At 36.7% G+C, this 17,199-nt stretch overlaps 1 protein-coding gene across 3 annotated transcripts in view; it reads right to left on the bottom strand.

Moving 5' to 3' along the window:
• Nucleotides 1-16,927, bottom strand: part of EIF3E (eukaryotic translation initiation factor 3 subunit E) — a 57,422-nt gene extending 40,495 nt beyond the window's left edge. For all 3 annotated transcript variants that reach the window (XR_009516637.1, XM_059995062.1, XM_059995063.1), the window contains exons 1-5: nucleotides 16,793-16,927; nucleotides 10,578-10,692; nucleotides 8,850-8,967; nucleotides 5,027-5,069; nucleotides 3,855-3,959 (exon numbers count right to left, since the gene is read on the bottom strand). Coding sequence is in view for 2 of the 3 variants with exons in the window: in XM_059995062.1 (XP_059851045.1) it covers nucleotides 3,855-3,959; nucleotides 5,027-5,069; nucleotides 8,850-8,967; nucleotides 10,578-10,692; nucleotides 16,793-16,882 (471 nt within the window). In the remaining variant the exon portion in view is untranslated. The remainder of the gene's footprint in view (nucleotides 1-3,854; nucleotides 3,960-5,026; nucleotides 5,070-8,849; nucleotides 8,968-10,577; nucleotides 10,693-16,792) is intronic.
• Between the last annotated feature and the right edge of the window lie 272 nt (nucleotides 16,928-17,199).

Below are 17,199 nucleotides of genomic sequence, written 5' to 3' on the forward strand. Positions count from 1 at the left end.
TGATTATATCAGAGTATTATAGGTTGCCTAAACTATGAGGATCAAAATCATACCTAAGTCAGACTCTGCCTATACTGAAATTCTTCCTTTGATGTCAGTAATTAATTCAAATGTACAGGAAAACACTTTAGCAAACTCTCAGAACAGGCAAATAGTAGAGACTAAATTTGCAAATTAAAATTTGTAACATAACCATGAAATCACTAGTTCTTATTATTATTACAATGTGTGTCCACAAGAAACTTGTATATGAATATTCATGTCTTTATTTGAAATAGACAAAACCCAGAAGTAATCCAAATGTTTATCAATAGATGAATAAACTGCAGTATATTCATAGAATGGAATACTGGTCAGCAATGGAAAGAATCAAACTTCTGATACATACAATAATATAAACGAATCTCAAAAAACTTGCTAGTCAAAATAAGCCAGGCACAAGCTTACATATATCATTCCACTTACATGAAATTCTAGAACAGACAAAACTAATCTACAGGGATGGAAAGCAGACCAATGGATGAACCAGAGATGAGGTATGACTGCAAAGGGGAACAAGGGGTCTTTCTGGGTAACAGAAATATTCTTTATCTTGATTTGGTGGTAGTTGTACAGGTATGTGCATTTGTCAAAACTCACCGAAATCAAAAAAACCTTATATAAAAATCTATAAAATTATTGTTCAAATTACAAAGGATAAAACGTTTTATCCTTACAAAGAAATCTAAGTACTAATATTTCATTGAATCTAAGATGTCATCAATTTTATGGTATATTATTTTAGGTCAATTCAGGACACGTCCTAATTTTAGATGTTAAAGTGGGATAAAAATATATCTGAGAATCGATATGAAATAGATGTCTTTTACAGTGACATTTTCAGAGTACATCAGATCCAAACCTTCAGTCAAGAGCCTAAAACTTCACCAAATCATCATTACTCAAGCTTTCTTGAGTCAAGGGAAAGTACCTTTAAATCGAATGGCAAGTACTTACAGTAGATAAACTTTAAATTCTGAGTGAAACACACACACACAAATATGATCACCAACAGTCCTAGCATCTTAAAATCACTTTTATTTCAAATAGCTGCTGGATGAGGAGAGGGGTTATATTTTGGAGCCAGACCAAAGGCCACAGTGAGGGCAAATTTTAACAAAATAATTACAATACAGTGATTAATTACAATACAGTTATAAATTAATAACTTTTAAAACAAAAGTGTTCAAAAATTCCTAACAAATCTGCCCCACCATTTCAATTCAAATTAATGCATTTCTTAGAGCATGATTCAAAGAAGCTTCACAATCAAATAGGGTGCATTTAAGCACTTGGTGTATTCTAAAAGCCATGAAGTCTTTTAAAAATAAAAGTAGATTCTAGGGTCATACAGCTTTAATTTATACAACACTAACCTACAATAGGTCACTCAGAGAGTCAAATTCTAATCTCAGATCATAGTTACAATGGTTCTTTCATAGCTTATGTTTCCCTAACCATAGATTTAAAAGAATAATCAACCACCAGAAAAGAAATGAAAACAGGCCATTTGCAAAAAAGTAAAATTAAATAACTAATAAGCAAAAACATTGACATTATTTATCCCAAATCCAAAACAGGATTTTTATCTTTGCTATTAACAAGATTTCATTAGTGGTGTCTATCTTAATCAAAAGTAAATAATCCATTTTTAAACTTAGCTTAGTTAGCCTTTATCAATATGCCAACATGAAGTAACCAACTCCCACGTAACTCAATTGTTCTGTGGCACAAGATGGGACAAAAACTAAAATGAACTGCACCTAATTTCTGAACACTATCCAATCACTACATTTTGACTGCTCTTAACGTAAAACATTAATTTTGTATCCAGACCATGGTATTCAATCACTTAAACATCATTTGAGTTCCATCATAAGATCTGCTAGGCAATGTAAAAGCTTAAGATCAACCCAGAATTTTTTAAGACAGGAAACTTAATTAGATCTTTGTATTTTACAAAAGTAAATATAAAAACTCTGCAAACTTTTAAGTATATACGTATCACATGCAGAAATTTTCAGACTAATTATGAAACCATACTACATAAACATAATAATACTATTAAAACTAAAATATGTTACATGTGTTAGGATAAAAGCTTTTTGCAGCAGTGTAGCAAGTTTTTTAATCCCCAAAAGATTCATGCATACTACTCTGGCTCAAGTCCATGTCATTACAGTTGGCTCTTCATACCAATCTGCTTTCAAGGGTGGATATGCTAGAAGAGTTTCAATATCTGGATTTCCAGCAGTTACCTTAAGTTTCCATGTCTTAGCAAAATGGCACATTCACTCACTGACCAGCAACAATAAATTTACTGTGCTAGAACTCTAACATGACACTAAATCTTCATTCTCAAAATTCACTCCCAGCATTAACAAATGATATGAATAACCAACTCTTTTCATGTACCTGTAATCATATCAGGCTTCTGATTTTACAATCCTCGTCTAAGCTGTTTACATTTCCAAAGTAATCAACTTTTGCTCTCCTAAATCCTTCATAATATTCAAAGTAAAACTGATGGAATTTTCTGATAAGCTGCTACAAATTTAGCATCACCCATTACCTTCAATGCACTTGCAAGCTAACCACAGCTAAACTGTAAATTAAGAATTCGTTTACAAATGGGATAATTTTTTTTTCAAATCAAACTTGGAAATAAACTGAAATCTTTATTTCTTTGAAGGAAGGATGGTACTTTAAAAAATGAAGTTGTCTAAGCACTTTTTTTAAGTGTAGGATTTATTCGATTTAATAATACTGAACTCTTTCCTCACTTGCAAAAAAGGAAAATTTAATTTCCTAGAGAACAACCAAAGATAGCAGCCATTGAGTCTTTTCTTTGTGACTTGCGGGGCTAAAAGAAAAAAGGCACCAGAAAACAGAGACAGAAAGAACGGACTCTTCCAAAGTTGGAAGACAAAAAGTCCCTGTCTTAAAGAGGTCATTTCCCAACTTCTAGAGTTAACTAGAGATATCAGAGATGTAGGTACTTGCTTACTAATCCAAAGTAACAAATTATAATTTCTCAAATGAGACGCTAGTTAAAACAAGAGAATTTTGGTAACTTTAGAAGGCATTTATTAATATAATTACCTAAACAGAAGGCAGAATAAGAAAGAAATCTGTCAATGTGAAATCCTGATTTTTCCTTTGGCTTCATGCAACTCTCCTTCCCTAACAAACACAATGAATCTAGGAAACTTGTCAAGTAAACAAATGAAGAAAAAAAGGTTAGGGATTTTTTCTAGCAGTACTATTTAAACTCATCTACTCCCTACATAATGAAAAGAAATTGAGCTTTGTAGTCTAATACCTGAGGGCAGAAGTAAATAGAAAAAAGTTACTATTAAAGCATAAAATCTTTTCAGATATCATTAGAATTCCACAGCTGTTTAGAACAAATTCAAGGAATATATGCAGCATAAAATATTGAATTAAAATTAGGAATAATAGATTTATTCAGTAAATATTAAGCACCCACAATGTGCCACTCACTGTGCTGTACAGTAATACTGTAACAAATTCACTACATGATAGAATTCTAATGCTAAAATCATACAATTATATATAAAATGAAAAATTAGTGGTTCCTACTTTTGGATTTCAAGGACAAGTTAAATCTCCCTCCAAATTTTGAGGCCCTGAAATAAGGTTTCCTATTTCTATTTGGTTTTGTTGAAAGTTTATTTTTTTCTCCTTTTGCCAATAACTGTTGAAAACTTAATGGACAGATCAAATCTACAGACATGTTTTAAGGAACCAAGGCAACCTACAAAAGAGAAGAAAAAGAAAAAAAAATTACTTACCAACACTCTAAAGAAGTAAAGATATTCTGCTGCTCCAGAGTAATTTCCACATTCATATTGGAATTTTGCATACCTGTAGAGTGTATCTAAATATTCCTGCCTAAACTAAAAAAAGGAAAAAAGCTTAAATTCTATTTTTTAATTTTGAGTTTTAAAATTCAAACCATTTACTCTTTCAAATATCCCCAGATATCAATTCTTTCAAAAGTTACTACCCTCTCCCCGCCCCCAAAAATCATAAAAGCACATGACCGTTAAAATACATATTAGGAATTGTTGGATTTAACTTTCATAGTTCTGAACTGTAACAATACCTACTTTGTTGTGATACAAACTTGAATTACAGCTGAAGGTCTGATGTGTGAGTCCCTTAGCTGGTGAATGAGCTTAGACAACTACCAAGCATATGCATCCCTGTGAGGATTTTGTGATTCTGTACAAATAATGTGTATAGTAAACTTTAGTTCTCTGAAAAAACTGGCCCCCAAATTACACCAACTTTTACAGTTAATGATGCAAGCAAAGTGAAAGACAAAAAATCAAGAGAAGGGCTCTGAACCAGAACATTAACAAATATACCAAACATTCTATATGGAAACCAGAAAGAGTAATTTTGCAGTGGTCAGCATGTCTCTTGTTACAATAATTGTTAAATGAATGATAAAACTTGAATGCAAGTTAAAGAACTGATTATATACATAGCCTCACACTTTGAGTTAACACAAGGGGAAGGAGACTGGGAGATGACTAGGAAAGCCTATAACAACATTCCTTTATATGGGGGTTTATGAAGGTCTTGGTAATGTCAAGGGCTACTGTATTCCACAAGGCAGCTTAATGCTATTGCTCAAGGTATTCTAATTCAAATTTAGTTCTGTTTTTACCCACTTGTTTATCCATCAGAAATATAAAATGCTAACTATTACATGATCATTCTGGAACAAACAATTTGAGAATTTCCGTTATCTAAAAAGGTAAGTATAAGGATGATATTTTCCAATCAGGACCAATTTTTAAAAACTAAAGTTTCAAAAACATACCAGGTATTATGTCTAATAACTTAATCTGGAAATTATACTCTTGTCAAGCCATGAATCTATCTATACCGCACTATTCTTTAATTAACCTTACTACAACATGACAACTAAACAATTTTTTAAAAGACCACTTACACCATGCTTGTCTGCGAGGTAGTCAAACAGCATCCGACCATCCCTTAATAATAAAAAAACAAAAATTATTGTAATTTATAGACCACAGAAAACAAAACAAGCCTATTCAACTTCTATCTTATTACTCACATAAAGCCAATTTAATTATATTAATACTTAAACACTAAAAATAAAACTTCCGGAATAAAATAAACAGAACATTACATGTTTTGAACATAAGGAATAGGAACTCAAGGACAACTGCAAACTTAACATTTCACTTTCAGATTTCTTTAGCTGTAATTGAAAATCATGTGTTCTGATTCACCACATGATCTAAGTTTTTTAGGTAATAAAACCAGAACATTCTGACTATTCTTATAGTGAGGTCAGTGAGGTCTACTTAGGTGTTAACCTACTGAGAATGGAATCTGCTCTCTTGAGGATACTTTTCTAATAGGTAATATATTCTTAAAATAGGATAGAGATGGAAATAATGTACTATACAAACAAGGAGGAATTAATCCTGTACATAAATTTTGTCCCCCTCCACAATGTTAGTATTTCTCATACAGACAGTGATTTGGCAAATTTACAAGACTAATAAATCATGCCTAACTCACATGCTATCTATGCTACATACTCTATATGATCATTATTCATACCAAAGTGTCAAATAACCCAATGTAACATTTTTAAAATTAGCTTTGCATAACTTGAGATGTTGGCAGCCTTGTAAAAGACAAATTGATGACAAAGACACCAAGGAACAAGTGACAGGTGGCAGAGTTGCCCGCCTTCTGGGCATTTGCAAAAATGAAACCATTTTCTTATGCTCATTGTAAGAATGAATACCGTGGCATGTCTTTTGGGAGCATAATTTTACTTGAAGGTTTAATGGGGAGGGGATATGTTACCACTAAAATTAACATGAACATATTATAATACTAAATAAAAACATGCATGAAATTTTAACATAAAGAGATCTCAAAAAAAAACCCTTAACACTTCCTGTAGGTCATAGTGAATAACTTTGTGTTATACGCCTTACACCTCAGGTATATAATCACTGTCCTCTGGCTGATACGGTATTTCTGGGAAAGTATGAGAAGTACAAAACTACATATTCAATGAAATTTTAAAATGGGGAATCGGCAGGGAGAGGTGGTTATTACTTTGAAAATGAATAGGTTATAAATTAGATTACAAGTTTTTACCCCATTTCCATCCTTTCATTTATCTCCAATTTATTGCCTATTAAGCTAAAAGGAGTTATCTTTTTCTAATATTTAGTGAACAAATCTATATTCATCTTATTCATACCTTAATCCAATTACTTCCCAGTATTTAAGTGACTAGACTAAACTTAGAATTAAAATCCTAAATTTTCTGTCGTACCCTAACATCTGGATTATTTCAGCTGTCCCTTTGTGGGCACTTACACGTGACCTGAAGGGCTACAATTACTCATGATATTCTAAGTGTATACTAGTATACACAGACACACAGAGATAGCTATATACAGGCTATATACATATATATGAAAATACATATATATAATAGCTTTGTTAAGATATAGTTATCTCTGTATATATATACATACTATATAACATGGCACATTATAGTAAGGTATAGTAATTGTATAGTATTTGCTGCTTTTCTAAAACATATCTGGTAACACTTTCTCAAATCACAAATGAAAACTTAGAGCCAATCGCTCTAAAAATTTGGTTTGATGACATATCCTAAGAACTCAAGGTGCAACATGGTAAAATCCTAAACAATTCCTCAGGTGAATATATTGATAGAAAAGATTTACCACAATGGCAATATTCAGTTTTAGTAGAAGACTATTTTTAAACATTTTTAATGACCCAAAGGGCTTCAATTAGTAAAGCCAGAGTAGGGTAACATGCTTTCTTTGTAAACTAAACAATAAGTCTATTTCTAGCTAAGAGGAAATCAGGAATAAAATATAACCATATCAGCTCTATACTACCCTCCTTGGGCTGAGCATGGAAGGATATGAGACAACGTAGCAAAGTGATAGAGTGAGCTCAGTTTTCCCATACATTGAGCAACCCATGTACTCTAGGTATTGCCCAGGCACAGTTTCTCAACCTCAGGACTAATGACATTTTGAGCTGGGTAATTCTTTTGGGGGAAGTGAGGGTACTGCCTGATGCACTGTAGGATGTATAGCAGCATCCCTGGCCTCTCCTCTTTAGATGCTGGTAGCACCTCTCCAGCTGTGACAACCAAAAATGTCTCCAGACATTCCAAATGTCCCCTGGGAAGGGGGGAGGAGGGGGGAGCGGCTCAGCATAATCAGATTTGGATTAATTGGTAAAGAAGTTCTAAAAAAAATTTAGTTATTAACATTTATAATTAAGGACTTCCTCGTCCCTACACAATAAAGATAAATGAAAAAAGCAGATAAAGCTATCTCTTAAACTGTGAACTTTTAGACTAGGTTACTAAAGTATGAATTAACATTTGTATTAATCCAGAAAACAGAATTTTTAGAATTCAAATTAAGGAGAGGTTACCTGAAGGCAACAGAAATAAAAGCAAAAATAAACAAATAGGACCTAGTCAAAATTACAAGCTTTTGTACAGCAAAAGAAACCATAAACAAAACAAAAAGACAACCTACTGACTGGGAAAAAACATTTGCAAATGATGCAACCAACAAGGGCTTAACTTCCAAAATACACAAACAGCTCATACAGGGAATTCCCTGGCAGTCCAGTGGTTAGGACTCTGCGCTTCCACTGCAAGGGCAAGGGCTCAATCCCTGGTCAGGGAACTAAAATCCCGCATGCTGTGGCAAAAACAAACAAACAAAAACACAACAAACAGCTCGTACAACTCAACAACAAAAAAACAACCCAATCGAGAAATGGGCAGAAGACCTAAATAAACATTTCTCCAAAGAAGGCATACAGATGGCCAACAGGCACATGAAAAGATGCTCAACATTGCTAATCATTAGAGAAATGCAAATCAAAACTACAGTGAGGTACCACCTCACACCAGTCAGAAGGGCCATCATTAAATGTCTACAAACAAATGCTGGAGAGGGTGTGGAGAAAAGGAAACCTCCTACACTGTTGGTGGGAATGTAAATTGATACAGCCACTGTAGAAAACAGTATGGAGGTTCCTTAAAAAACTAAAAATAGAGTTACCATATGATCCAGCAATCCCACTCCTGGGCATATACCTGGATAAAACCATAATTCAAAAAGACACATGAAACCCTATGTTCATAGCAGCACTATTCACGATAGCCGAGACATGGAAACAACCTAAATGTCCAATGACAGATGAATGGATAAAGAAGATGTGGTACATATAAACAATGGAATACTGCTGAGCCATAAAAAAGAAAGAAATAATGCCATTTGCAGCAACAAAGACAGACCCAAAGATTATCATACTAAGTGAAGTAAGTCAGAAAGAGAAAGACAAATACCATGTGATATCACTTATATGTGGAATCTAAAATATGACACAAATGAACTACAAAACAGAAACAGACTCACAGACACAGAAAACAACAGACTTGAGGCTGCCAAGGGGGAGGGGGTGGTGGAGGGATGGATTGGGAGTTTGGGATTAGCAGATGCAAACGATTATATACAGAATGGATAACCAACAAGGACCTAGTGTATAGCACAAGGAACTATTTTCAATATCCTGTGATAAACCATATGGAAAAGAATACGAAAAATAATATGTATATATATGTATAACTGAATCACTTTGCTGTACAGCAGAAATTAATCAACACTGTAAATCAACTATACTTCAATAAAATAATTTTAAAAAAAAGAGGTTACCTGGTTGACTGCATTTGCCTTGTAGTTTCTGGATCTTCAAACATCTTCACAATAGGTTCAGTTTCTGCCTGAAGCTGTTTCAGTTGTGCAACAACGGTGGTTCTTTTTTCTCTCAAAGCTAATTAAAAATGCAAAGGAGTACTATAATGTTAAACTATATTGCTCACTATGAGGATGTCTCTGGAAATTTTTCAGTCTATCTAAATTGTGCATTTATTTATCCCCAATATATGCATATGCCAGGAGCCACCAACTCAGTAACTTCCTCAGATCCAATTTCTTCTTTCTAGCACTGCAAAGGCACATAAAGGAACAGTGAATCCTCTTCTTACTCTTAGAAGAAACTGAGGAATATACAGATACAGCCTAGGAGAAGGAGCTGTTGAGGAAACAATTATCTAACTCTACATTTCAGACACTTCATCCTCAGTGTTTTTATATTTGTTTTCATTGAATTCTTTCAGGAGATTATCCCACAGTTTCTGAAGAGGCTCAGAGGGGTTTACATATTATTACTACAGGTTTTCAACTAGGTTGAATGGTATTTAAATCCAGTCAATAATTTCTCTTTTCACTTTAAATCTAGTTCTGTAATCTCTCAAAACCAATTCTATAGTTTCTTTTTACCACATCATGAAGTCAGAGAAAACTTGCACATAATTTACCCTGTTAGCATGTTTTAAAGTTTCACTAAGAAATAGTTTACTTTTTTACCACAAACTAAAATTTAAAGAGCTACTGTTCTTGCAGGGAACTATAATAGAAGTCAAAATAGTGATTATGTTTTATGTAATAATTTCTACATTATATATTAGAAAGTACTAATACTAGGAGAGTGTTTCTCAAACACAGATGGGATCTGTGATCAAATTTTGAGAAATGTCAATTTAAACAAAGTAAACTGTATTTCTCTACTGAGTTCTTATAATCTTTTAAAATACTATGTGCATAGTGGGTTTTTCTGTTTGCTTGTTTTAAGAACATCTATTACTACAGAAAACAAGGATTTCGAAATATACCACAGCAGTTCCCTAATTTGAGTGCTGGTCTTCAGCCAACATTTTCTGGTTAAGTAGATCTGTGGTATGGCACAAGAATTTGCATTTCTAACAAGTTCTCCCAGGTGAGCTGAGGATGCTGGTTCTGGGGACCATGCTTTTGAGAACCCAGATGCTTCAAGACAAAAAAGAAATCTCTAAGGCACACAAGATGCCAACTGAAAAAGTCAAAAAACTGCAAAATTCCCAGATAATTCTAAGGAAGCAATCTGATTAATAAGTACAACTTTGATGCTGCATACTATGAACTGCAGACATTTGATGACCATGTTTTAAAGTAGTTTCACACATTTTACAGGGTCCCCAACCCCCGGGCTGCAGACCAGTTGGTTAGGAATCCAGCTGCACAGCAGGAGGGAAGCAGCGGGCAAGGGAGCAAAGCTTCATCTGCAGCTCCCCATCGCTCGCACTGCCCCCTGAACCATCCCCTTGCCACCCCCAGACCATGGAAAAACTGTCCTCCACAAAACCAGTCCCTGGTGCCAAAAAGGGTGGGGACCACTGCTTTAGAAGACCTGTAACCTTCATACTACCTTTCATCCAAAGAACTTTTAAATCATTCAAATACTTATTAAGACTTCTGGCTAAAGCACTTTTATAAATCACAAAACTTTTAATACACGTGGCCTCAGCTCACAAGTCAAGCTTCAGATGTAATGACAAAACTTACCATGAGGAATATCATCAGAATAAAGGTTTTTGTATACATCCATAGCAAAGTCTACCATGTTGGTATCACTAAGAAGATCCAATTTCCCTTGTAACAATTCTTTTTCATTATATATCTGCAAGAGAAAATTACTTTCTAATGAATAAATTGAAGTTCCCTCAAGTAAAGTGGTTAATATTAAGATAGTGTACCTGGAAACATATGTCCTGAACTATTTTTTTAATAAAATATATACTATTAATTCACCCTCCTACAACAAGGCAAGCAATCAGCCTACAGAGACATAAAATATTTTGTTTACCTAGCAACTTTAAAATAAAGGCAATTACATACCACAAAGCCATTCCCACCAACTTCATTTTTTAATGTGTCCCTACATGTCATCTCTTAGTCTTTCTAGAACAAGGCTGTGAGTAAATAAACCACACCAACTCCCCTGATAAGCACATAGTATTGTTGACTCCTCTCCACATTCAGGTAACTAAGAATCAACCCTTAAATGTTTTACCTTCTTAGTCTCTCTCACATCCACATGATGCCTACCCATTTCTCGTTGAGGTGGCCTCTCCTTTTTCCCCCACATACTTTTCCACTAAATAGTTAAAATCCTTTATAATGCTTCCCATCCACACCCCTGAAACAAATTGGCACCCATTCTTTCAGTCAACCTTGTCATATCAGGTTTTAGCTTTTGCAAAGAGTTCAAGAAACGTAATTTAACCCACAGTTCAGGAACCAAATAGATACATAAGCAAACTCACATAAACATGAAGTGTACTGAGCAATATGTTAAGGATTCTACACAATAGCATTCAAGGAGAGAGACAGTAACATAATTCAAAACAATTTTTAATCAAATAGTCAAGATAAGGTTTCAGCAAAAGAAAAGATTTTTGTACTAAATCTAATTTTGTCAAGCAAAGAAAAATGAAGGAAGATTATACAACATTTTACTACCCATGAAAAGAAAAGATAAAGGTGGTCAAACGGTATAGCCATGAGATCAAACCTGAACCTTCCAAACTACATAAAGAACTCCTACAAAACAGTAAGAAAAAATAGACAATCCAATTGAACATGGCTAAAAGATTTTAAATAGGCACTCCACAAGAGCACAACCAAATGGCCAACAAACACCAGAAAAAGCCCTCAACCGCATCAGTCATAAAGAAAATGTAAATTAAAATCACACTAAAAAAACTGGACAATACCAGTGTTGGTATAGTTGCAGAGTAACTGAACACCTTCTCTGCTGGCAGAACTACAACCACTTTGGAAAACTGTTTTTATCTTCTAAAGCTAAAATATTCTTTAACCCAGCAATTCTACTCCTAAGTACCCAACAGAAATGGGTACGTATACTCAAAGGACATTACCAAGAATGTTCCCAGCAGAACTATTTGTAACAGCCAAGTCCTATCAACTTTAGACTGGATAAATAAATTGCAGTTATTTAGGATGTTGGCAACGTTTTATTTATTGATCTGGATGGTGGTCACACATAAGTGTTTTTCCTTTGGGGAAAAAAAGCATTTATAGTTGCTCACTTTTCTTTTCTTTTTTTTTTTTTTTGCGGTACGCGGGCCTCTCACTGCCGTGGCCCCTCCTGTTGCGGAGCACAGGCTCTGGAGGCGCAGGCTCAGCGGCCATGGCTCACGGGCCCAGCCGCCTGGGCATGTGGGATCCTTCCGGACCCGGGCACGAACCCGCGTCCCCTGCATCGGCAGGCGGACTCTCAACCACTGCACCACCAGGGAAGTCCAGCTCACTTTTCTGTTCACATATTATACTTGATAAAAAGTTTACTTTAAAAAAAAAAAAAGAAATTTCCTTTCAGTTTGCCCCATAGAAACCCTAATCTTAGGTGAAAACATCCTCTTCCTGGCATGCCACCTCTCCTCACCACTTCATCAATAGCTTTTAATTTGTAATGTTTCTCCCAACTGCAGATCCAAAGCATTTCTCCTCTGCCATCAGACCTCACTGGGCTCTTCTTAAATCTATATCTGCTTATACCATCCTCTCTAAATTTTATCTCATAGGCACATTTATTCTGTAAAGAAAAGACAGTAAGATTTTGTGAGCCAAAAAGCAAAAATCAAGGATACTATATATAAGTACCATAAGAGAGAAAAGCTTCAATTTTCTTTTTGAAATAAAAAATATAATATGTTATAAAATTTTCTGTAATACAGTTCTACTAATGAGAAGAATGGAATTCTTTTTGGGCAGGAAACGTTTCACTTAACCTGTGTACAGTTATTGTTCTATAATTGAGAAAGGTTGCAAATCTTGCACCTGTTAAAAATTTTTTTTAGCTGAGACTATACAAAACAGGCAGAGAGGGTTGTATCTGGCTCACAGGTTATAGTCTGCCAACACAGTCTATCAACCTCTTGAAAACAACTCCTACTTTTTAATAGATTAAAAATCTTCTTTTGACATCTCCTGCTATCATCCTCCACAAATCCAACATCCATACTGATGATTCTTTAAAACCTCAAGCCTTAAAATTCCTTTATCCCGCAAATCATAACAACTTTCATCAGCTCATCTCTAAGACTTTTAACTTACATTCATCACCTCTTCCACTATTACCTCTAAAATGGTTCATCACCCTCAACATACCCTCTGTTCTTTCTAATTTTTACATCACCCTATTTGGTTGTCACTTTCTACATTAGTTTGGATATTGTTTTTGGCTATTTCAAAGCCCTTCTCTTTAGCGGTTAACATTTATTCCATTCATTTTCTCCAACCAAATACAATCAATGTCTATCTCTAGCACTGGAAAAAAGTTCCCTCTTTTCTATGTTATGGCTAAGGTCACCTATAAAATGTTTCAGAACTAGGCAATAATGTTATTCAATCACATCTGTGCTTTTCTCTAATCAGCAAACCTTTTCATCAATCTCTAGATGGCATTTATTTATCACCAGCCTACCTCCACATATTTCTATACTACTCAAATAAACTACCATTTCTCTCACTCCAAGAATGACCACTTATAAATGTGTGATTTCCAATCTCAGTTGGGCCCTCCAAACTTACCAATCCTTGCATTTGTCTTTGGTCAGTTTCCTCAGTCACCATTTCCAGTCTTTATTTCCCTCCTCAAAACCCCAGTTGAGGAATTCCCTGGTGGCACAGTGGTTGAGAATCCGCCTGCCAATGCGGGGGACATGGGTTCGATCCCTGGTCCGGGATGATCGCACATGCCGTGGAGCAACTGGGCTTGTGCACCACAACTACTGAGCCTGTGCTCCAGCCCACGGGCCGCAACTACTGAGCCCACGTGCTGCAAACTACTGAAGCCCGCGCACTTAGAGCCTGTGCTCCGCAACAAGAGAAATCACCGCAATGAGAAGCCAACGCACAGCAAAGAAGAGTAGCCCCTGCTCACCGCAACTAGAGAAAAAGCCTGCACACAGCATCGAAGACCCAATGCAGCCCAAAACAAACAAAACTTAAAAAAACAAAGCCAATTGAATGCCTCTCATATAGGATGGCCTAGCCTCCTAATAGAAAACACTTAGGAGTACCTACTCTGTCCCAGAAGGCTAAATACTTTATATGTACTATTTCATGTAATTTTTCTAACAACCCTATGAGGCTGGTGGTAGTACCAACACTTTATGCATGAGAAAAGGCTTAGTTAAGATGGGAAGGAGGGGCTTCCCTGGTGGCGCAGTGGTTGAGAGTCCGCCTGCCGATGCACGGGACACGGGTTCGTGCCCTGGTCCGGGAGGATCCCACATGCCGTGGAGCGGCTGGGTCCATGAGCCATGGCCGCTGAGCCTGCGCATCCGGAACCTGGGCTCCGCAACGGGAGAGGCCACAACAGTGAGAGGCCCGCGTACCGCGCAAAAAAAAAAGATGGGAAAGAAACTGTTCTCAAGTGCACAAAGGTATTAAGTGACAGAGCCAGGATCCTAATCCAGGTCCCAATTCAGTACCCAGGCTGCTAAACACTATCTGGCCTTCCACTTCACTTGAGAATAAAGAACACTAAGGTTCAAATATATATTCACTCATTTATTAAATAGTCATGAGAAGCCCTTATGCCAGACTCTATCTGCTGAGAACACAGCAAGGAAATAAAACAAAGCTCCTGCTCCAATGGAGTTTATATTTTCCAACATATTGATACTATAAATATATTCAATTGATACCCTCACGTGTCATGATCATTGACTATCCTAACCATCTAGCCTTCAAAACTCAACTTCAAGCCTCTCTTCCTCAGAATCCTTTCTGTACCTCTTCAATATTGATAGCACTCTGCCACTACTTCTGACATTTATTACTCTTAGCCTTATAATTACAGACCTCTATCTCCACGAAAGGATGAGTTTTTTAGTGATGAGATGTCTGGATTTTATCTTGGATTTCTCACAATTCCACGGTAGTCCTATACTTAGTAATTGATAAATAAATACTCCAGCATCTGTCTTCCCCTTGGTGTATCACAGCCATCTTACCAACATTCTCTCCAAGGAAACAGGTTTTGAGCAGTTATTTTCCACTGATTCTCAGCTGCCGTTCACAGTTTTGGTCTTGCCCTATGAAAAACTAATTTACACTTATGTATTCCTCCCTTTCATCTGTCTGCATTGAAAAACAAAAGTGTAAAGACACATTACAAAAATATGAAGTTTGGCTAGTTCAGAAGCATAGAGGATATTTTTCTATTCCTTGATCTTTGGTAAATTATCCTAAATTATCCAAAAGAGAAACAGAAGGCAGACTGGGCTGTTTTATGCAAGTTCTACAATACAGGTTAAGTACATCCTATAAAAGAAAAATCAAGACAAAAGCATTTCAAGATAAAGCTTTATATGGCAAGGCATTCTTGAATATTTATTGAAAGTAAACTTTGCTGTTCCCTAATATCATTAACTTTAAGTTGTGTGTAGGTGTTTAGAAAAGGTTCATATGAATTTGAGGGTTATACCTATCCAATGAACCATGGGAAAATTTGAAAACTTATCAGAAAAATTTAATGTTTATTTGTAGGGCTTTTTTGTTTTATTGCTGTTGGAACACACAAAATCTACTCCCCAAATCTAGAGTGCCCTAAGTAGACTTGCGGTTTAATCTGCTTCTAGAAATAGAATGCATTTTTCTGACCAATATTCTAATTCCTTCATCACAGTAATATTACTTTATTGTAACTATTAAAATATATCAATTTCCCAATAAACTACGGTATAACTAAGCCTAATATCTCCAAACTTTTAGGACTGAGATATTTTTAAATGAGGTACTAGGACCAAATACTTTTTCAAGATATCCGGAATAGCTCAATGAACATTAACAACCAATTTAAATCACTCGAAGTCTGTACATCTATACACCGAAAAACAACTCTTAAGATAAAATTACTGTCGGATTATTTTTTGGGGTCCCCTCCCCACTAGACAAAATTTGCTACGCTTGGGCTTCCCTGGTGGCGCAGTGGTTGAGAGTCCGCCTGCCGATGCAGGGGACACAGGTTCGTGCCCTGGTCCGGGAGAATCCCACATGCCACGGAGCGGCTGGGCCCGTGAGCCATGGCTGCTGAGCCTGCGCGTCCGGGGCCTGTGCTCCGCAACGGGAGAGGCCACAGCAGTGAGAGGCCCGCGTACCGCAAAAAAAAAAAAAAAAAGCTACGCTTCTAGGAAGTGGCTATTTACCGAAACACCAGTTAAACTCCTCGCAAAGAACTCCCAACTTTACGGAAACCAAAGGGCTAGATATTTAAGTGTAAGAAAATCATTCCAAACGATCCGGCAAGCAAAAACTCAAAGCCACGGTCACCCCTCCTACTGTGCCCAAAAGAAAAATTTAAATCTCTAACAGTCCAATTTGCTTCTCGAAGCCAGCTTTATGTTAAGCTCAAGCATTAATACAGGGAAGCCAGCCAATCGTCAACTTCCAAGAGGAACGATGCGGAAGTCCCAGCGGCACTGGCACCTCAAGAAGTGAAGCAGAGACCCCTCCCTTTCTCCCCTCAGTTTCATATTGTCACCTCACCCCTACTCACGGCCGAATTCCGCGGTGCTAATCAACAGGGACGACGCTTAACTACCAGCAGATCCTTATTGCCCGACTCGGGACCAAACTCAGGGCCGCCTCACACGTGGGTAAGGCCTAAGGCTACCGCCACCGCCTTTCGGCCTTGCCCCGCATCTCACGCGCTCCCACGCCTTCCTCGCGCTCAAAAACCCACTCACCTCCTTTACGGAGAGAAACTCAAGCAACGGAAAGACTAGATGCCGATCCAAAAAGTGCGCGATGCGAGTAGTCAAGTCGTACTCCGCCATCTTGCCAAGGAAAAGAGAAGTGTGCGGTCGCTAAAACTTTATTGATAGCGCCGACAAACGAACGGACAAGACCCTTACTGCGCATGTGCAGTGGTTAAACCAACCAAAGGAAAGGGGCGGGGTTCAGCCTCGAGCGCTCAGGGAACAATAGCGCATGCGCGAGGTCCTCCCTCCCTTCCTCCTTCCCGGCAACTCTGGGACGGGGTGGATGGGCGGGCAAAATTCCTTTTGTTTGCAAGTTTGTAGGTGTCCCGCAATCCGTTCCGTTAACAAATACTGAAAACTCAGAATTGATTGCTGAGGCAATGTCATTTGTA

The sequence above is a fragment of the Delphinus delphis genome, chromosome 17 (assembly GCF_949987515.2).
Source record: "Delphinus delphis chromosome 17, mDelDel1.2, whole genome shotgun sequence".
In the NCBI taxonomy this organism is placed as follows: Eukaryota; Metazoa; Chordata; class Mammalia; order Artiodactyla; family Delphinidae; genus Delphinus; species Delphinus delphis.